Source organism: Natator depressus, chromosome 15 (assembly GCF_965152275.1).
Source record: "Natator depressus isolate rNatDep1 chromosome 15, rNatDep2.hap1, whole genome shotgun sequence".
Classification (NCBI taxonomy): Eukaryota; Metazoa; Chordata; order Testudines; family Cheloniidae; genus Natator; species Natator depressus.
The window spans coordinates 2,199,976-2,221,734 of NC_134248.1; the positions used below are offsets into that span (position 1 = coordinate 2,199,976).

Sequence of the window (21,759 nt, forward strand, 5' to 3'; positions counted from 1 at the left end):
GGGGCAGCAGTAAAGTGCACTGACTCCCAGAGGGAGATGCTCACTCAGTCCCTCGCCACATGCTTGCCAGCGTAGACTGTCACTTACTGTGTGCTTGGACCCCACTGTGCTAGGTGTTATAGAGTCTGATTGTTGCCTTTAGGTGCTACTGCAGTAGAAATGTTTAAACATGGATCCATGTTTAGGGCCCTACCAAATTCAGGGTCCATTTTGGTCAATTTCACAGTCATATGATTTTAAAAACCATAAATTTCATGATTTCAGTTATTTAAATCTGACACTTCATAATGTTGTAATTGCAGGGGTCCGGACCCAAAAAGGAGTTGTGGGGAGTCACAAGGTTATTGTGGGGGGGTTGCGGTGCTGCCACCCTTACTTCTGCACTGCTGCTGGCAGCGGCGCTGCCTCCAGAGCTGGGCAGCCGGGGAGCGGCGGCTGCTGGCTGGGAGCCCCTCTCTGAAGGCAGAGCCCACCGCCAGCAGCAGGGCAGAAGTAAGGGTGGCCTGGTCTGGGATTGCCACCCTTCCTTCTGCACTGCTGCCTGCAGATCTGGGCCCTCAGTCAGCAGCCACCGCTCTCCGGCCTCCAGCTCTGAAGGCAGCAGGGCAGAAGTAAGGGTGGCATGGTAGGGTATTGCCACCCTTCCTTCTGTGCAGCTACTGGCAGTGCATTGCCGCCAGAGGTGGGTGCCCAGCCAACAGCCTCTGCTCTCTGGCCACCCAGTCCTGAAGGCAGTGCAGAAGTAAGGGTGGCAATACCGTGACTCCCCCTAAAGTAACCTGGTGACGCCCCCTGCAACTCCCTTTTGGGTCAGGACCTCCAATTTGCGAAATGCTGGCCTCCCCCATGAAATCTGTGTAGTACAAGGTAAAAGCACACAAAAGACCAGATTTCACGGTCTGTGCCGTGTTTTTCATGGCTGTGAATTTGGTAGGGCCCTAATCATGTTAGTTGGAAGGGCTTTATGGAAACAGACGGAGGGTTTTCTTGGCTAGTTTTACGTGTATGATGGGGATAGCTTAGAAACCTCTCTACATGCAATTAAATTCTTTGGAGATTATAATTTGTGCTAAATACGTCACTAATTAAACCTTTCAAAGCTTTCCAGTAATTCCCAGTTTTGATCTCCTCTTGAGCCCATTTTGCTCTCTGCTGCAGCCTTACCACAAAACTGCTTGCGACCAGACTTCTTAAGAACAGGGAGGAGAGCTGCCTGTCTTTCTCTATCCCATGTCGTTTCCCCACTAAAGAACACGCACCAAAACGCTTACACCCTGCAGCATGTGTACAACTGGCAGGCACAGCAGAGTTGATTATATTTTCTATTCTGCCCCCATTCCCTGACCAAATGCCTGCAGCAGGATTTCATAGAATCATAGAATATCAGGGTTGGAAGGGACCCCAGAAGGTCATCTAGTCCAACCCCCTGCTTGAAGCAGGACCAATTCCCAGTTAAATCATCCCAGCCAGGGCTTTGTCAAGCCTGACCTTAAAAACCTCTAAGGAAGGAGATTCTACCACCTCCCTAGGTAACGCATTCCAGTGTTTCACCACCCTCTTAGTGAAAAAGTTTTTCCTAATATCCAATCTAAACCTCCCCCATTGCAACTTGAGACCATTACTCCTCGTTCTGTCATCTGCTACCATTGAGAACAGTCTAGAGCCATCCTCTTTGGAACCCCCTTTCAGGTAGTTGAAAGCAGCTATCAAATCCCCCCTCATTCTTCTCTTCTGCAGACTAAACAATCCCAGCTCCCTCAGCCTCTCCTCATAAGTCATGTGCTCTAGACCCCTAATCATTTTTGTTGCCCTTCGCTGGACTCTCTCCAATTTATCCACATCCTTCTTGTAGTGTGGGGCCCAAAACTGGACACAGTACTCCAGATGAGGCCTCACCAGTGTCGAATAGAGGGGAACGATCACGTCCCTCGATCTGCTCGCTATGCCCCTACTTATACATCCCAAAATGCCATTGGCCTTCTTGGCAACAAGGGCACACCGTTGACTCATATCCAGCTTCTCGTCCACTGTCACCCCTAGGTCCTTTTCCGCAGAACTGCTGCCTAGCCATTCGGTCCCTAGTCTGTAGCGGTGCATTGGATTCTTCCATCCTAAGTGCAGGACCCTGCACTTATCCTTATTGAACCTCATCAGATTTCTTTTGGCCCAATCCTCCAATTTGTCTAGGTCCTTCTGTATCCTATCCCTCCCCTCCAGCGTATCTACCACTCCTCCGTTTAGTATCATCTGCAAATTTGCTGAGAGTGCAATCCACACCATCCTCCAGATCATTTATGAAGATATTGAACAAAACCGGCCCCAGGACCGACCCCTGGGGCACTCCACTTGACACCGGCTGCCAACTAGACATGGAGCCATTGATCACTACCCGTTGAGCCCGACAATCTAGCCAGCTTTCTACCCACCTTATAGTGCATTCATCCAGCCCATACTTCCTTAACTTGCTGACAAGAATACTGTGGGAGACCGTGTCAAAAGCTTTGCTAAAGTCAAGAAACAATACATCCACTGCTTTCCCTTCATCCACAGAACCAGTAATCTCATCATAAAAGGCGATTAGATTAGTCAGGCATGACCTTCCCTTGGTGAATCCATGCTGACTGTTCCTGATCACTTTCCTCTCATGTAAGTGCTTCAGGATTGATTCTTTGAGGACCTGCTCCATGATTTTTCCAGGGACTGAGGTGAGGCTGACTGGCCTGTAGTTCCCAGGATCCTCCTTCTTCCCTTTTTTAAAGATTGGCACTACATTAGCCTTTTTCCAGTCATCCGGGACTTCCCCCGTTCACCACGAGTTTTCAAAGATAATGGCCAAGGGCTCTGCAATCACAGCCGCCAATTCCTTCAGCACTCTCGGATGTAACTCGTCCGGCCCCATGGACTTGTGCACGTCCAGCTTTTCTAAATAGTCCCTAACCACCTCTATCTCCACAGAGGGCTGGCCATCTCTTCCCCATTCTGTGATGCCCAGCGCAGCAGTCTGGGAGCTGACCTTGTTAGTGAAAACAGAGGCAAAAAAAGCATTGAGTACATTAGCTTTTTCCACATCCTCTGTCACTAGGTTGCCTCCCTCATTCAGTAAGGGGCCCACACTTTCCTTGGCTTTCTTCTTGTTGCCAACATACCTGAAGAAACCCTTCTTGTTACTCTTGACATCTCTTGCTAGCTGCAGCTCCAGGTGCGATTTGGCCCTCGTGATATCTTTCCTACATGCCCGAGCAATATTTTTATACTCTTCCCTGGTCATATGTCCAACCTTCCACTTCTTGTAAGCTTCTTTTTTATGTTTAAGATCCGCTAGGATTTCACCATTAAGCCAAGCTGGTCGCCTGCCATATTTACTATTCTTTCGACTCATCGGGATGGTTTGTCCCTGTAACCTCAACAGGGATTCCTTGAAATACAGCCAGCTCTCCTGGACTCCCTTCCCCTTCATGTTAGTCCCCCAGGGGATCCTGGCCATCTGTTCCCTGAGGGAGTCGAAGTCTGCTTTCCTGAAGTCCAGGGTCCGTATCCTGCTGCTTACCTTTCTTCCCTGCGTCAGGATCCTGAACTCAACCAACTCATGGTCACTGCCTCCCAGATTCCCATCCACTTTTGCTTCCCCCACTAATTCTACCCGGTTTGTGAGCAGCAGGTCAAGAAAAGCGCCCCCCCTAGTTGGCTCCCCTAGCACTTGCGCCAGGAAATTGTCCCCTACGCTTTCCAAAAACTTCCTGGATTGTCTATGCACCGCTGTATTGCTCTCCCAGCAGATATCAGGAAAATTAAAGTCACCCATGAGAATCAGGGCATGCGATCTAGTAGCTTCCGTGAGTTGCCGGAAGAAAGCCTCATCCACCTCATCCCCCCTGGTCCGGTGGTCTATAGCAGACTCCCACCACTACATCACTCTTGTTGCACACACTTCTAAACTTAATCCAGAGACACTCAGGTTTTTCCACAGTTTCGTACCGGAGCTCTGAGCAGTCATACTGCTCCCTTACATACAGTGCTACTCCCCCACCTTTTCTGCCCTGCCTGTCCTTCCTGAACAGTTTATAACCATCCATGACTGTACTCCAGTCATGTGAGTTATCCCACCAAGTCTCTGTTATTCCAATCACGTCATAGTTCCTTGACATCACCAGGACCTCCAGTTCTCCCTGCTTGTTTCCAAGGTTTTGTGCATTTGTATATAAGCACTTGAGATAACCTGTTTATGTCGGGGCAGTTGGCCTCTGCCCTGGAGGGATATTATTAATGCTGCTTCCTAGGCCAGTGAGTAGTAGTCTGTATCCTCTTCCCCGGCTAGATTCAGCCAGCCCATGAATTGTTCTAATTGCTGCATTTCCCAAAGGACTCTGATAATCCGGACCTGCGGGACCGTGGCTACATCTACTGGCGTCTGCTCTCCACTGATCCTGTAGCTGCCAAGGAAGTGGTGCTGGCAGAGAAGCCCCTCATCTCCGAGGAGACGGATCTGATTGAGCCGACCCTGCTGGATGAGCTGATCTGTTACATTGGCACGCTGGCCTCTGTCTATCATAAGCCTCCCAGTGCCTTCGTGGAGGGGAGCAGAGGCATTGTGCACAAGAGCTTGCCTCCACGGACAGGGTCGTGAGTACCTGACATCTCTCTAGCTGCAGCTAGCCGCCTCTTTCTGTTCCTTCTGTTGACTGTATCTGACCCCTGCAGGCTCTGCCTGGAAACTGCCAGCACTTGTTCAATTAGGCTGAGCAGTGCTGAGCCACACTCAGTCCCCCCCCTCCCAATGGTGGGCTTCGCCATGGGGCCAAGTTACCCCTCCATGTTATCAGCAGTACATGAGCCCCTTGCAGGGTCTGCAGAGGCCACTGATGATCTGGGCATTGAACTGAAGATCTTTGAGGTGCCGTCTGGTGTTGGCTTCTGGTGCATGGCTTATGTCTCTCCACTGGGGAGAGAGTCCCCCTGCAGTAGTAAGTCATAGAATCATAGAATATCAGGGTTGGAAGGGACCCCAGAAGGTCATCTAGTCCAACCCCCTGCTCGAAGCAGGACCAATTCCCAGTTAAATCATCCCAGCCAGGGCTTTGTCAAGCCTGACCTTAAAAACCTCTAAGGAAGGAGATTCTACCACCTCCCTAACCACCCTCCCTAAGTCAGCATAGATTGAAGTAAGTGGCCCCCTTTAGATCCAGTGTTCAGGGTACACTTGCGAGTGGAAGACAAGTCTCTCTCTGATTGGTGTAATAATGGCGAAATATTGGCCCTCTGGCTTGGGTTGGCTCTGGCTGGGAGAGAATGTCTCTCAATATTCCTTGCCCTGGCCCATTGGAATGAAATATATTCCTTCTACAGTGAGGCCCGATGTCTCTGTTAGGTCACCCAGATCTCCCTATGGTGTCACACGTTTCACCTTCTCTAACTCCCTCTGCAGGAGTGAAAGTGCAGAGAGCCCTGACGCAGCCCCATCAGGAGCCCCACCTTCAGAACAACCAGCTGTCATCCCAACTCAGGGTGACCTCCTTGGTGACCTTCTGAACCTTGACCTGGGCCCCCCAGTGAGCGGACCTCCTGTTGCTACATCCTCTGTGCAGATGGGGGCTGTGGATCTTCTTGGAGGTGGCTTGGACAGCTTGGTAGGTCATGGGTCTGCATGCTTGATTTCTAATAGACAGTGCGTTGGTTGTGAATCCAGGTATGTCCCTCACTGACAGCTGTGCTCACCTGTTGTCTGGCTGTGTTAATAACCCAGATCACTATGGAGCATCCTGCTAATGGTGCACTAGGCTCCCATCATAACCTTAATGGTGAATCCAGGCCCACGTAGTGCATACCTTCCATTCCAGTTGTATGTGCTCTAGCCTAGGCTCTTACCATCTTGAGGCTGGGATTTGGACTTCGAGCACGCACAACTTAATGGGAAGCAGTGGACACAGCATGGTCTGGCTTCCCATTACGGGCACACTTTCCCAGCAAGGCTGGAAATCGCTGACCTAGGCAGTCAGTATGTTGGCAGGGCACCCAGCACGAGAGGCTTGGGAGTTGTTGGAGAGCCAGGCTGATGTCAAAATGGAATGCTGGCTTGGCATGAAAGGCGGCTGGATTCCAGAGTTTCCTCTGAGCTATAGGCCTGTTACTGGTCTGGCGTAAGGGCTGCTCACCTCTTCGTTCTGTCACTAGCAATCAGGTGCCATGGTCGTCCCTCCCTGACGTGGGAGGAAGGTCCCAGAAGGTCTGTAGTAGCCTGTTTGTGAGCTGAAAAATCAGTAACCAGAGAAATAACTGGTGGTCTGCTAGGGGCCCTGGAAAGGGGTATAGATCTGGCCCAAGTAACAAGTCAGAACTGTTCAGGTTCCTGGGCTGGTGTCAGCAACGTAGGCTCTGCTCGTAGGTGCTCTAAGCTGGCAGGAACCTGTGGTGTCATCCAAGATGCGGGTTCCAAAGCTAAAAAGCACCAGCCAGCATGGCACCTCCCTGCCTCTGTTCGTGTCCTGGGGTAGGGGCTCTCTGGGCACCTGTTGACTCCAGTGTTTGTGGCCCTCTGAATACTAATGCCAGTCGGATGTACTGAGTGGCAATGAAGTTGGACTAACTTCTGTTCCTTCCCTCCCTCCCCTTCTCTTGTCTCCCTGTTTGTCTGTCTCTCTTCTCTCCTGGCTTGTGTCTCTGTGCATGTGGCTGGCTCTTCTCTTCACCTTGCCTGCTTCTGCTTGGAGATGGGGGACGAGTCTGAAGGGGTATGGATCAGCCCTTTTTACTAGCTCTCTGGAATATACCTAGCCAACCTCCCGTGTGCTCCCCTCACCCATCCCTGCTCCCGGTCACTGTAGCATAGAAGGAACAGCTGGAGTTTGTGAACCTACTATCGTGCCTAGAGTGGGGTGTGAAGAAATGCCATCAGTTTGGTGCAAGGCCATCAGACCCATGTTTCATATAGTGCTGTCCCACTCAAATTGTATCCAACCACCTTAGACCCTTTGGGGCTCCCACTGGGAACCTGCGCCATACCCCAGTACCCCACCTCCAAGACAGCAGAGGAGAGAGAAACTTTGTTCTATAAGTAGTGTCTGTGAACTCCCCATCTCTTCTAAACTATCAGTCTCTCAGGCTGTCTCCGTCCTTGTGTCTGCTCTCGGTTGATGTGTATGATGCTTAACTTGTTAGATGTTGGGGAAAAAGAGCAGATCTGAAGCACAGTGAAATAACAGATGCGTCCCAATGCCTCGAAGCTACAGGGCCTGCTAAGTGGTCTTGGAACAGTTCCTGACCCCACCCTTTGTCCAGTGCTTTTTAAAGAGCCATTGGTAAAATGGGTCATGGCTGTGTGTGTGTTGGAGATCCCCCATCTGGCCTGCTTTTTATTCACCTGCCACTGCTCTCAGTGATGTTCCTGTTTCTTGTCTCTTTGCAGCTGAGAAGCGATGTAGGAGGCAGTCCTGCAGTGAGTGTGCATCTTCCATGTTTACCAGTCTGTCGCATTTTGCACCTTCCTTTTTGTTCTCTCGTTTCTTTCATGGCACCCAGAGTAACTGGCTTCCTTGCTTCATACAGATGAGTGGTACTGGCTTTACAGCTCCCAGCACGGTGATGCCTGCAAACCTCGGGCCACCCCCCAGTAGTGGCTTGGGAGACCTCTTTGATCTGGCCGGTGGAGTGGGCACACTGTCAGGATCCCATGTGGCACCCAAAACTGTGAGTGGCCCTGCCTGTACTGACCTCCCACCCAAGGCTTTGGCTCTAGCTATCTGGGCTCTAACATTGCCAGGTTGTATGGACTGCTGCTGTTAAAGATCAACATGGGGCGGGGATCCATGGGCAAGCTTTAAGCTGCCCCAAGCTGGTAGAATTTGGGGATGCCCCAGGAAGGTGGTGAAGTGTAAATCCTCAGGTGAAATTGTGGAGCGTCGTGTCCTGCCCAGTGACACATGGAGGATTTTCAAGGGTGACACATACGTTTAATGTGTCTTAGATATCCTCTGTTTCCAGGTGGGTAAGTCTATTAACAGGGCGCCTCCCCACCCTAGGACTGCTGGTGGTGGGATGGTCTGGAGACCCCTCCTTTGAGGAGGGGCTGCCACTTGTTAGGCCTCAGAGTGAAGGAGAGAATGAGGGCTGATCCCAGAGAAACCTGCGTCCCTAGAAACCTGAGCCTATCTGTGCATAGAGGCAGCTCTAGTGAGCTTGCCTGTGTTCTCACCTGCAGTCCCTTGCAGGGATTCACACCCTGGCCCACATTAATGACTCCTTCCAAGAGCCAGTCAGTGTACTGGGAAGATGTGACGAAAAGGGCCTACATCCCCGTGGGCTAGAAAGCGCCTGTTCCTTCACAGTGAGGTCACGTGCATGTCTGGTATGTTCCCTGCCTTCGTGAGCTGGAGGAGAGCCAGGGAATCTTGATTTTAAAATCCCTAACTTCCTACCTGTAGCAGTAAAATGTTAGACTTACAGGTAGATTGTCTGACTCTGTGCTGCCAGGAGCTCCTGCTGCTGAGACCTGGACTCCTAAGTCCAGTTTGGCTCCTCTATGATAGCCAGTTCACCTTGTGTTTCAGATCAGGTCAAAATCATCTTTTTCTGTCTTCACATAATGTAGGTCTGGCTCCCAGCCATGAAGGCCAAGGGCCTGGAGATTTCTGGCACATTCAGCCGCCAGGTGGGCGCCATCTCCATGGATCTCTTACTAACTAACAAGGCCTTGCAGGTCATGTCTGACTTTGCCATCCAGTTCAACCGTAACAGGTAAAATACCTGCTGGCCTGCTAGTGCAGCACGCTATGCATCAGGTGATCTCAGGGGTCTGCTCAGCTTGGGAAGGGATGCCGTCTTTGGCAGTGTGGGATATGGTTGGAAGCAAGGGGTGAGCTGTCTCCAGAGCTCCTGTTGGCCCGTTCATTTGGGAGCACAGTTGATTGAACTTGGCAGTGGCATAACCTATAAGCCCCTGGCCTGGCAGGTGGGTCTGTTGCTAGTTCTGGAAGATCGGTGTTGCTGAACCAGCCATATGCTCATGAGATCTAGGCTCAGAAAAGACCTTAGGCAAGCTCTGGCAAGAGAAGTGCTGGTGTGTGCCCTGGATGCTGTCGGGGAGAAAGGGTCATGTGCACTGCACAGGGCATATCTCCTGCTGACCAGCACCTGTCACTTTACAGCCTGTCCTCTTGGGGTAGGAGGCAATGGTGGATGTGTGTAGGGAACGGGCAAAGGGCAGTGATAGCGCTAAAATTACTGTGGGCCTGTCTAGACACACACATAATTCGCTGCGAGTGGGGGGTGTAAATCTACCCTGCACTAGCCTGCTGCTGCGCACTAACGGCTCCGTTTTCACTCTGGTGTGTACTCACGTTTCAAAGTGGAGTAGGTCTGTGGTGAGCTCTGATCTACTCTGCTTTGAAGTGGGAGCAGATCAAAATGAAAAATGGGACTTTTAGTGTGCTGCAGCAGGGTCCATGTGGACACTTAGAGCACGGTAGGCTAGGGCAGAGTAGATCTACGCCCCAGCTTGTTACGAACGAAGTGTTCCTTTAGACAGGCCCTAAAGGAAAACCAGTGACCACGTGTCCACCAACCTCTGGGAAGCAGAGCCTGAGTTTTCCCTTCAGTCATTCTAGGGCCATCCCTGCTCCTTTTGCCTTACAGCCTGGGGGAGTCCAACCCTCGAGGGAAGCTAACCCTCAGAGGCATCATGGTGCTCAGCAGAAGGTCAGGCTGGACAAGCAGTAGAAGGACATGGCTGTGGAGCCAGGGGGCAGGGGTGGCCACATAAAGCCAGGGCAGATAGGGCGTCCTGTAGTCCCATCAAGGTAGGAACAGCCTCCCGTGATGATCCTTCTCTCCCTGAGTGCCCATGGTGATGAGTAAACCTGAGCCTCTAAGAAGTTGACTGAAGAGGCTGATCCTCAGTTAAGAACAGAGATTGAATGAGGCCTCCACCCCCATTGCTGGTAACGGGTCCTCCTCGTTAACCGTGTGTCTTCCTGCTAAGCTGAATAGCGCTCCGTGTGTTCAAAGGAGCGAAAGGCACTCCAGCCCCAGCTCACAGGGGTGGCTGAGGGCTGTGGAGTTGTCCCTACTAGCATCATAAAGACCCAAACCGTAAGATTCTGAGGCCATTTGAGACCCAGCATGAGGTTGCCTAGAAATAAAGATGCAGGGTCTCCGGGCTTGGATACTTGCCAATACCCCATACCCACCATGGCTGAGATGTAACGGGTTTGAATCAACAACCTGTGATGGTCAGACATGCCATGCTCTGCTTTGACTGTGGATGATCTGGTGTGTGGCTGTTGAACGTGCTGCTCCATAGTTTGGGAGGAGGATTTGAATGAAGTGTGTGTGAGGGGTAGTGATGCCACGTGAGTGCCCAGCGTAGGCAGAGAGAGGAAGGAAGGAGTTGCGGAGTGGGAGCAGACAGACTATCGGTGTGGTTTAGTGTCCCTGAGCACATCACAGGCTGGAATTGCGCAGGCCAATCTGCCACACTGCCAGATCAGCAAGGTGGAAATACTTACCAGTTGGTGTGTCCACCATCCAGGGAAGGAGATTTGACACGTGCTGCCATTAGCATCCTCCCACCACCTGGCAGGAAACTTACAACAAGCAACAGAAATCCTAGCAGCTCCCTTTCTCTTTCCACTAACCCACCTACTCTCTTTGGGTGTCCCCACAGCTTCGGCCTGGCGCCAGCTGCTCCTCTTCAGATCCACGCCCCTCTTGCTCCCAACCAGACTGTGGAGATCTCCCTCCCTCTGAACACAGTTGGCTCTGTCATGAAGATGGATCCTCTCAACAACCTCCAGGTGAGGCTGTATGGAGGAGGCAGCTGAAAGGACACAAGTGTCGTTAGTGGACCGGTCTAAATGGCACAGTGAGGATGGGAAGGGCAAGGAGAGCCACAGTGGAGAATCTGAAACTCGTACCAGCAGCTGTGCATGTAGGGACTGGCCAGTCCTCTGAGGGAGCTGGACTCTACAGATGGAGTTTAGTTGGGGGAGCAGGAAAGGAAGCTGAGGTGAAATGGATAATGCCAGAATATTGAGATGGGACATGGAGAGATGCAATATTTCCCTGATGCCTTCTCTCTCCGGGAAAAAGGAAACCTCGTTCTGGTCCAGTGTCGAGCTCTGACGCAGGCCTGGTTTCTCTGCTTACAGAACAGGGAGCCCTTTTCAGCATATGGCTAGGCCAAGAGATGCCACTGAATACACTCTCCCAGCTTCACAGAGTGCTAGCTCAGTACCCATGCTTGGCTTGAGGAAGGAGACGCAGCTGATCTTTCTGCTCCAGCTAGTGAGTGGGAATGGGGTCTAAGAGGAGGATAATTACAGTGGAGCATAAGATTGTAGGTTCGGGACTGGCTGCTGTTCATTTTATCACTGTTCTGCTCTTCAGTTAAATAATGCTGGCAGTACTTAGCCACTGTGAGCACCATGCGACCAGTTTAACTCTTTGCCTAGGAGATTAAAGGCTGGGATTGGAACTCAGGAGTTCTTGGTTCCCAGCCCTGTGCTGATTCCACTAGACCCTGTGCCTTGCATCAGATACATCAGTACATGTCGTGTCGGGTTTCACCTGTGAACTGCCTTCCTGGGCTAGATCAGGAAGAAAAGCTAACACCCTCTGTCCCCTTGGTACCAGGTTGCAGTGAAGAACAACATTGATGTGTTCTACTTCAGCACCTTGTACCCACTGCACATCCTCTTTGTGGAAGATGGGAAGATGGGTGAGTTGATGGGATTCTCTAGCCTGGAATTGGTGGCGGAGATAGCCAGACAGGGTGTGGGTGAGTGAGTAAATGGAAGAGGGGAGGTAGTATAAGAACTCCCATAGGCAGTTCAGAAATGTTGCCTGTATAGATGCAATTCCACCGTTGGTCCTTGGATGATGCTGTGTCCTATTCAGATGGAATCCTTACAGTGTGGTATTTCTAGCCCTGTAGTTCATGACTCTTGGAACTCCTTTTAAGAGAAATGAGAATGAATCTGGGAATGTCACACCGCAGGGCTGAGCTCTGATGAACAGGATGGGAGGCATCAAAGCCAGGTTAACCTCTGCCTTAGTAAGCCTGGAGTGAGGGCTGAATTGCTCCTTATCAAGCTGTTAGTCCTCGCTGCTTTTCTCTTCCATCGCTTTCCACAGCAGGGCTTGGGAAAGGACTGGAGACCGTTACTGAGCATAACTAGAGCCAAGCCCCACTTTCATCTAATTCTGACCCTTCTAGGAGTCCTCTAGAATGCGACTTTTGCTAGCGTGCGTATATATGAAAAATATACACGTGTGCGCACGCACACCTGTCTACACAAGACACTACCACCATGCTTAATTTTGCGGCAAGTCTGTAGTAGAACAGTGCTAAATTTAGCTGTTTTCCAGTACAGTTCTGCCCCCATTGTTCAAAGCCTTGATCCTACAGTCATGTTTTTCTTGTATCCATTGCTATTTTTCTTCTTCTAATTAAATACTTTAAACAGGGCTGGACTATGCTTTGGTAGTTCATTTGGTTTAGTTTAATTAAAGCCACTTTATTCTGAATGGGTGCCCACACAGGGGTTTAACGCAGTTTAGCTAATCCACTTTCAATTCACACCTTTAGTTAATCTGGATTAATTTTCCCAAGTGTCCCCATGTAGACAAGTCCTAAGGGAATAAAGTACTGATGCTGACCACCTTCCACAGATTGCTGGAGGCTGCTCCCTGTGGGTGTCTGTGGGAAGGAGGGGAGCCCTTCTTTAACGGGCTTGGGCAGAGTTGTTTGTCTGGAGTTGATATGCATGTGAGGTGGCTAATCCCCCAGGGTTCATGCCGTGTACCTACTTGTCTCCTCCTCCAGAGCGGCAGATGTTCCTGGCCACCTGGAAGGACATTCCAAATGAGAATGAAGCCCAGTTCCACATCAAAGATTGTCCTCTCAGTGCAGGTGAGTTCCTGTAGTTCAGCTCTTTCAAAACGGGGCCCAAACTCATTTTAGTGTTGAGTTGGTTTGGGCCGTACCTAGTGTCTGCAGGCTGTAGAAGCCTCTTGGCTGGAATAATCCACGTCTACAGCGCCAAAAGCAATACTTTTCAAGGGCAGCACCAATACTCCTGACCCTCTGGCTCTGATTTCCTCTGGAGTGACAGCAGGTACTGCCAAGCAGAGGTGGCTTGACTTGATTAAGAGTCAGTGGAGTAGATCGCTGCTTTGTAATGCACCTGTGGAGCCCTGTCAAACCAGGGTGCTCACTGAATGCTCCAGTGCTGCCCCTTCCTGCAGAGAGGTTGTGGGCAAACATGTCCCTGCCATCTTAGTTCCTCCCTGCTGCCCGGTGAGGTTCTCTTTCTGCAGCAACCCATTAGCGCCTGAATGGCCTTCCCTTGCCAAAGCAGAGCCCATTAATTGCTCCGTAGGGCTGTCGCAGAGTTCTGGATCAGATAAACTCCTGCTGTGTAATCAGAGAGCAATTCTTGTCTCATTTCAGTTCCTCCCACACCTCCTTCTCCTCTTGTTTCCAAGCAACTGTGGCTGCCTTGACTGGCTGGGATTGTTAGTCCTTGTTGTCTGCCTGGGGTCAGATGTCAGGTTTGAGACAGTAGGAATCAAGAGGGTGGAAAACCAATGCAGACCAAATCCGTTTGTACCAGCTGCTTGTCCCAGTGCAGCATAATGTACTGACCTTTAAGAAACAAAAGATAGAGGAGACTGAGTGGCTGAGAGACTTGGTAACAAGATACAGAGCTCCTGCTTCGATTGCTTGTTCACGTCCATAGGTGTGCGCGCACCACTATAGCTACCTGCACCGGGCCCCGGACAGCAGGACCCTCAGGGGAGCTGGCAACCCCAATGGGGGCCACTAGGCCATTGGCCCTTCTGGCCTATCAGGAGTGCCAAGGGGCCCCATCCAGGGCAAGTTACTCGGTGCAGCGTTCCTGGTCCCCGCATCGATGCCAGACGGTGCCAGAGACCATAGTATCCAGGCCTCCAGCATCCCCCCAGCATAAACCGGAGAGACCGGCACTGAGCCCAGGAAAAGGGACTCCTGCCCTGGCCTGAGCCGGAGGCCACTCCCATGGAAGAAGGGGAGCAGGAGGACCAACCAGAGGGGGTCGAGCAGCAGCTAACCTCCTCGTCTTCCCCCGATGAGGCGGTGGCGGGTACAGAGGTGTCCAGCCCTCCGCCAATAGACCATCGAGCCCACCAGGAATTGCTGCGCAGGGTCGCCCAAAACTTGGGGTTGCAGGCCAAGGAGACGGTTGAGCAGGAGAACCCCATGGTGGACATTTTGAGCCCCGAAGGTCCATCCAGAATAGCGCTTCTGCTCATTAAGACCATTCAGTCTAACTATAAGATTATATGGCAGACCCCGGCCTTCAACGGCCAAAGGTGTGGAGCATAAATACTTTGCCCCATCTAAGGGCTATGAGTTCCTGTTCTGTCACCCGAGTCCATGCTCCCTGGTGGTCTCGGCGGTGAACGAAAGGGAGTGCCATGGACAGCAGGCCCCGGCTCCTGAGGCCAAGGAGGCGAAACGCCTGGACCTTTTTGGTAGGAAGGTGTACTCGTTGGGGGGCCTTCAGTTGAGGATTGCGAACCAGCAGGCCATCCTCAACAGGCACAATTTCAAATCCTGGGCGGCGGTGGGGAAGTTTAAGGACAGCCTCCCACAAGGTTCCCAACAGGAGTTCACGGCCCTGGTGGACGAGGGCAAGGCAGTAGCCAAAACCTCTCTCCAGGCCTCCCTGGATTCGGCAGATGCAGCGGCTAGGACAATCGCGTCGGGGTGGTCATGAGGCGCTCGGCGTGGCTCCAGGAGTCAGGCCTGCCGCCCGAGGTCCAGAATACACTCCAGGACCTCCCCTTCGAAGGGTCCGGGCTCTTCTCGGACCAGACAGATGTGAGGCTGCACAGCCTCAAGGACTCGCGAGCTACGCTTAAGTTGCTGGGTATGCACACCCCGGTGACCCAGAGGAAGCCCTTTAAGCTGCAGCCTCCCGCTCAACGCCAGGATCAGCCTTGCTGTAGGCATGAGTCTTACCGTAGGCGAGGCAGGGATAAGAGGCGACGGCGTAACAATAATGCGCCAGGCCAGAACCAAGGCCAGCACAAACCCCAGCTGGGCACTAAGCCAGGCTTTTGAAGGTGCGCTTGAGGACAGCGTACCAGACCAGTCACTGGATCCGTCCCTTTGTTTCCTGAACCGCCTGTCCTGTTTCTCCCGTGTGTGGTCCACCATTGCGTCAGACCGTTGGGTCTTATGTATGGTGCGGAATGGGTACTCGCCTCCCTCCCACCCCCCTTCCCTGTCCCTCTTCAGGGACCCCCTCACTCTAGAGAAGGAAGTCCACTTGCTGCTAGACATGGGGGCGGTAGAGGCGGTGCCGCACAGCCTAAGGGGAAGGGGTTCTACTCCCGGTACTTCCTCATCCCCAAGGCCAAAGGGGGCCTTCGCCCCATCCTAGACCCGCGCGGGCACAACAATTTCCTTGTCAAGGCCCAGTTCTGCATGGTCTCTCTGGGCACCATCATCCCTTCCCTGGATCCGGGAGACTGGTATGCTACCCTCGACATGAAGGACTCATACTTCCATATCGCCGTCCACGCAGCACGTTGGCGTTTCCTATGCTTCACCATGGGCCAAGAACATTACCAGTTTGCAGTTCTCCCGTTCGGTCTAGCTGCGGCCCCAAGGGTGTTCACGAAGTGCATGGCAGTGGTGGTGGCCTTCTTACGGAGGCAGAGAATCCGGGTGTACCCGTACCTTGACGACTGGCTCCTGGTGGGCCGATCTGCGGCGGAAGTGCGGGGCCATGTGGAGGTGACCCTGAGGTTGTTCCACGAGCTGGGGCTCCTGGTCAACGTCCCCAAGTCCACGCTTGTCCCCACACAGAGTGTGGAATTCAGAGGGGCGGTCCTGGACGCGGTGCAGGCCAGGGCAAGCCTTCCGGTGTCCCGATTCTGGGCTATCCAGCAAGCGGTCACCTCCCTGCGCCAGTTTCCAACGACAACGGCCAGGTGCTGCCTGCAGCTGCTGGGCCACATGGCAGCATGCACGCACGTGGTCAGGCAGGCCAGACTGAGACTCAGGACTCTGCAGGCGTGGCTCGCTCGGGTGTACCGCCCAGGCAGGGCCCCCCTGGACTTGGTAGTGACAGCCCCAAGGGACGTGCTGGACTCCCTGCTGTGGTGGCAGTCCAAGCCTGTGGTTTGTGAAGGCATCCCCTTTGCCGCCCCACAACCGGACCTGATGCTGGTGACGGACACGTCAGACCACGGATTGGGGGCTCACCTGGGGGACCTCATGACACAGGGGTTGTGGTCTGGAGCAGAGCGGTTGCTCCATGTCAATGTGAAGGAGCTCAGGGCGGTTCGTCTCGCCTGCCAGACCTTTCACACCACTCTGAGTGGTCACAGCGTGACAGTTCTGACGGACAACACTCCTGCCATGTTTTATATAAACAAACAGGGCGGGGCTCGTTCCTCACCACTCTGTCACGAGGCTCTCCTCCTCTGGGACCTTTGCATGGCCCATGCAATTCACCTAGAGGCGTCCTATCTCCCAGGGGTACGAAACGAGCTGGCGGACTCCCTCAGCAGGTCATACCGCATGCACGAGTGGATGCTCAGGGTGGACGTTGTGCTTTCGCTTTTCTGCAGGTGGGGTTTCCCCGGGTAGACCTGTTTGCCATCAGGGCCAACACCCAGTGCCCATGGTTCTGCTCATTCCAGGGTCACAGCCTGGGCTCGCTCCCGGACGCATTTGCGATCTCGTGGAGAGGGGGCTTGATGTATGCCTTCCCCCTACTCCCCTTGGTGCGCAAGGTCCTACTCAAGGTGCGCAGGGACAGGGCGGCGGTGATCCTCATCACCCCAGCCTGGGCTCGCCAGCACTGTTACACGTCGCTCTTAAAGCTGTCGGCGGAGGCCCCAGTAGTCCTACCCTTACACCGGGACCTCGTTACACAGGACGGCGGGTGGCTTCTCCATCCCAACCTACAGTCACTGCACCTGACTGCATGGAGGCTCTGTGGCTAAACACCCTTGAGAGCCAGCGTCCCTTCCCGTGCAGCAGATTCTGCTTGGCAGTAGAAAGCCCTCTACCAGGACGGCCTATATGGCCAAGTGGAGAACGTTCTCATCTTAGTGTGAACCCCGACAAGTGCGGCCGTGCCAGGCCCCGGTGCAGGCCATCCTGGAGTACCTCCTGCACCTCAAGCAGCAAGCGCTAGTCCCGTCCTCACTCAGAGTGCACCTGGCGGCCATCTCCGCCTTCCATCCGGGGTTCTTGGGGGACTCGGCGTTTTCCCACCCAATGGTGGGACAGTTTCTTAAAGGGTTGGAGAGGGTGTTCCCGTACTCCCGCCCACCAGTCCCTCCATGGAACCTTAACCTGGTCCTCTCTAAACTCATGGGACGCCCTTTCAAGCCCCTCGCTTCCTGTTCCCTCCTGGACCTTTCCTGGAAAGCGGCATTTCTGGTTGCCATTACCTCGGCCAGAAGGGTGTCTGAACTGAGGGCCCTCACCTCTGAGCCACCGTATACAGTATTCACAAGGACAAGGTGCAGCTCCAGCCGCACCCCAAGTTCCTCCCTAAGGTGGTCTTCCAGTTCCATTTGGGCCAGGACATTTGTCTGCCGGTGTTCTTCCCAAAACCCCATGCGGACACGAGTCACTGCAGCTTGCACACCCTGGATGTGCGTCGAGCGCTGGCGTTCTATTTGGAGCGCACCAAGCCCTTTCGCAAATCCGCGCACCTGTTTGTGGCTGTGGCCGAGACATTAAAAGGCCTCCCAGTGTCGGAGGATTCGGATTACAAGCTGCATCCGGGCGTGCTATGAGCTCGCAGGTGTTCCGGCCCCGGCCGTCACAGCCCACTCGACCAGGGCGCAGGCAACTTCCACAGCGTTCCTGGCACAGGTCCTGATCCAGGAGATCTGCAGAGCAGCCACCTGGTCCTCGGTGTACACCTTCATGACCCACTACACGGTCAACCAGCAGGCCAGAGAGGACGCGGCAGTTGGCAGAGCGGTCCTCCGAGCAGTTGTTCTGTGACTCCTCCCCTCCTCTAGAGGTAAGCTTGTGATTCACCTAATGTGGAATGGACGTGAACAAGCACTTGAAGAATTAAAAACGGTTACTTACTTTCTCGTAACTGTTCTTCGAGATGTGGTGTTCACGTCCATTCCACCACCCACCCTCCTACCCCTCTGTCAGAGTCGCTGGCAAGAAGGAACTGGAGGGGGTCGGGCCGGCGGGGGTATATATGCATGGCGCAGTGGCATCACTCAGGGGGCCCCTGCCGGCCCAACGGGAGCCCCTAAGGGAAAAAGTTTCCGACGCTCGTGCACACAGCGCGTGCACACCTAATGTGGACTGGATGTGAACAGCACATCTCGAAGAACAGTTAGGAGAAAGTGAGTAACCGTTTTATTTCACCTCTGAGCTGTTTGTTGCAGTCCAGCTTGGGACAGAAGTGAGCAAATGCTACTGCCGCTCAGTAATGGTTACCTGGAATGAGCTGCCCTTGCATTCGCCTAGGGACTCATGCCTCTGTCACAAAAGCCACAAACCCCAGGTGGTGTTTAAATGGAGCCCTTGTCAGGGTGCTAGGAAATAGTGAATTGACCCTGTCTGTGGGAGGCCCAGCTAACCTAGGCCCAGCTCCTCCCTTTAAGAGTCACTATATGGCATAAGGATGCTGGCTTCAAGGGGAGCTCATCTTTAGCAGGAGTCTGTTAAGGAACTGCTGGTGAAGTCTCTGCTTCTTCCACCATAAGTCTGCAGTGAATGATACAGAGGATATTTTTATGTATGTAGTAGTGCTGTGGATTTGCTTGGACAGTATATTTGCCTATGAGTCACAAATATGGGGGGGAGAAGGCTGGCTTACAAGCTGGGGGGAGCAGAGCAGCTGTTTTTGCAGCTTAGTGCCATGTGCTAAGAGAAACAGAACCCTGAATTTGGGTTTTGGCAGGTAAACAAGAGGAACAGCTTGTCACATACTTGGCTTTAAATTCAAAGACTTCACACAGACTCTTACTGATCTGGGATCTCAAACCTCTTTTAAGCAAGGTGTGTATGTTCCAGGCCTTCTAACCAGAAACAGCTGATTCCTGCAGCACACTGCATGGTGATATCCAGTTGACATAGTACTTCCAGTGCTCCTATCCATAGCAGCTCAGCTGTGTCTGTCCACACAGATGCTGTTAGCAGCAAGCTTCAAGGCAGCAACATCTTCACCGTTGCCAAGAGGAACGTAGAGGGCCAAGACATGCTGTACCAGTCTCTCAAACTGACCAATGGGATCTGGGTCCTGGCAGAGCTACGAATCCAACCCGGCAGTCCCACTTTCGCGGTAAGACCAGCTCCTCCCTCTTGTTCCAAAATAGGCTAGCACGTGGGGTTGCCAACATTGTATTTCAAAAATAAGGGACTGTTCTCTTAGCACTCCTGCCCCGCCCCACCTCCCAATTTTATTAGTATTAATAACAACACTAAGCAGGACTCACCTCCACTGGCCAGGGTTATTTCATACCACTTTATGCATCACTCAGCAACTCCCCATCTTGTTGGTCAGAGGTGAAGAAATAAGGGATGTCCCTTGTAATTAGGGACTGTTGGCAGCCCTACTAGTACCCCTCAAGACACCAGGCTTGTCCCCCCACCTCCTCTGCTTGGAAATCTGAATCGGGGCAAACTTTCTCCTTCAGTAAACATTCCTCTGTGTTGTTGGGAGCCCCAAACACAGCAGCCTTGTGTTAGTATGGGTGGTGTCATTGGCCAGTCTGTCTTGTTGTTAAGATGGGTGATCTGCAGTGGCACTTCATAGAATCTCAGGGTTGGAAGGGGCCTCAGGAGGTCATCTCGAAGCAGGACCAATCTCCAATTTTTGCCCCAGATCCCTAAATGGCCCCCTCAAGGATTGAACTCACAACCCTGGGTTTAGCAGGCCAATGCTCAAACCACTGAGCTATCCCTCCTCATGAGCTACCTCCTGATAAGCAAGGAGTTAACCTGAGCTCAGCTTTTCCTGGCCCTTGTACAGGTGCTCTTTGGAATGGGCTGTGAGCTGGCTGGTGGGAGAATGTCTTCAGGAAGACAGGACTCCTACTTGGGCCTATAGGACTGGAGTGAGCTGCAGGCTTGGAAGTTTTCTGTTCCCCTTTTTATTGTGTTAACTCTTTGATTTCTGGCTATAAGTATATATAGCGGAACCCTTCACTGACTGCACCAGCTGAGTTGTTCGACAGTTTATAGGGACACAGGATAAACGCTGCGGAAACGTATTAGATTAAATCATTTTTACTGTGTTAGTAACTAACACAAGTAAAAAGAAAAGGAGGACTTGTGGCACCTTAGAGACTAACCAATTTATTTGAGCATAAACTTTCATGAGCTACAGCTCACTTCATCGGATGTAGCTCACGAAAGCTTATGCTCAAATAAATTGGTTAGTCTCTAAGGTGCCACAAGTCCTCCTTTTCTTTTTGCGAATACAGACTAACACGGCTGTTACTCTGAAACCTAACACAAGTAAAGAAAATGCTTATTTTCATAGTGTTCCTTTAAATTCAGACTGATTCCTTAAAAAAAAAAAAAAAAAAAAAAAAAAAAAAATTCCCTTGAGCATGCATCCTGGACAATAGAGAGAGCCAGACAACAGCAGCTGCAAAGAATAAACCCGAACGCTGATGATTGCAGTTTAGCCCTGCATGTACCTTGTCTGAGACATGAGTGCTCAGTCATCAGAATGTGGTTTCCTGAGCTGTTTCAGCCAGCCCCAGCTGAAACTGGCTGCAGAGGTTCCCCTGGCAGTTTTTTTGTTCTGTTGTATTCTGATGAGCTCTCCGTTTGCATCTGGGTTCACATTTCTCTGTATGTTTTGTTGCTGCATGCCCACCGCTGGCCTGCCCCTGATGTTGCAGGATTTGGAGGTTAGCAGAGTATTTCCCCCCCCCCTTTTTTCGCTGTATACAACTGCCCTCATAATTTCACCCCTGCTGTTCCCTCCCCCGTCCGCCTCATTTCATTTCTTTCCCTCCTGCTGTTGCTGCCTCCGGCACACGCTGAGTAGCATGGGATGGCCTGGGGCCGCTGATGCATGGTAGATCCAACCACAGAAGGAGAGTTTGGGTAGGGGGCTGGGGGAAGCGAGAACCACAGCTCTGAGAACGTGAAATGCCCCCCACACACACCCCCACACCCTTCTGGAAAATGCTAGCAAAGCATGGCTTGGCCCAGATTTTCAAAAGTGACTAGCCATTTTGGATGCTTAACTTGAGTAGCCTTAAAGGGGCCTGCATCTTAAGTGCCAAGCACCCACCCTCTGAACATCAGGCCCATTTTACGTTGTCTCCAGACAAATACCCCAAAATGGATGTACCCAAAATCACTAGTGACTTCTGAAAAACTTTGCCCTAATGACTGTACCGTGTGTCCAGCCCCCAAGTGGACCTTGCCAGTCGTGTTCTGGATTTCTCCTTTCCTGTTCATTTCTGGTGTTAGGGACTAATTGAGCTCAAACCAAAGAGAACTGTGTACATTTAAATCTTATCTGGTAAGTAACTTCAAGGCATTAGTTTCAATTAAAGATGAGACCTAACACTTCAGGTTCCTGCCCAGGTGAATAATATATTAACAGACAATTCAAAGCCCCGAACAGGCAGAGGTAGGGAGTGTGCATGCATGCGTGAGTGACTGTCTCTAGCTCTTTTGTGCTCCCTACAGCTTTTGTGCGCATAGATCACATGCATATGGCTTGCAAGGGACTCTGCCTCTCAACCTGCCCTGGGGAATGATGC

At 52.2% G+C, this 21,759-nt stretch overlaps 1 protein-coding gene and 1 non-coding gene across 6 annotated transcripts in view; both read left to right on the top strand.

Annotated features, from left to right (window-relative positions):
• AP1B1 (adaptor related protein complex 1 subunit beta 1) overlaps nt 1-21,759 on the top strand; it is a 79,619-nt gene that overhangs the window by 57,111 nt on the left and 749 nt on the right. For 3 of the 5 annotated variants that reach the window (XM_074973098.1, XM_074973094.1, XM_074973095.1), the window contains 10 exons: nt 4,361-4,620; nt 5,423-5,624; nt 6,705-6,725; nt 7,400-7,429; nt 7,540-7,680; nt 8,582-8,727; nt 10,655-10,784; nt 11,623-11,707; nt 12,815-12,901; nt 19,159-19,313. In XM_074973098.1, the coding sequence (XP_074829199.1) occupies nt 4,361-4,620; nt 5,423-5,624; nt 6,705-6,725; nt 7,400-7,429; nt 7,540-7,680; nt 8,582-8,727; nt 10,655-10,784; nt 11,623-11,707; nt 12,815-12,901; nt 19,159-19,313 (1,257 nt within the window). The remainder of the gene's footprint in view (nt 1-4,360; nt 4,621-5,422; nt 5,625-6,704; nt 6,726-7,399; nt 7,430-7,539; nt 7,681-8,581; nt 8,728-10,654; nt 10,785-11,622; nt 11,708-12,814; nt 12,902-19,158; nt 19,314-21,759) is intronic. The other 2 variants (XM_074973096.1, XM_074973097.1) reach the window with 2 other exon arrangements.
• LOC141999665 (small nucleolar RNA SNORD125) lies at nt 9,788-9,887 on the top strand. Its single transcript, XR_012642055.1, has one exon. It is a non-coding gene; the product is annotated as a small nucleolar RNA SNORD125 (small nucleolar RNA).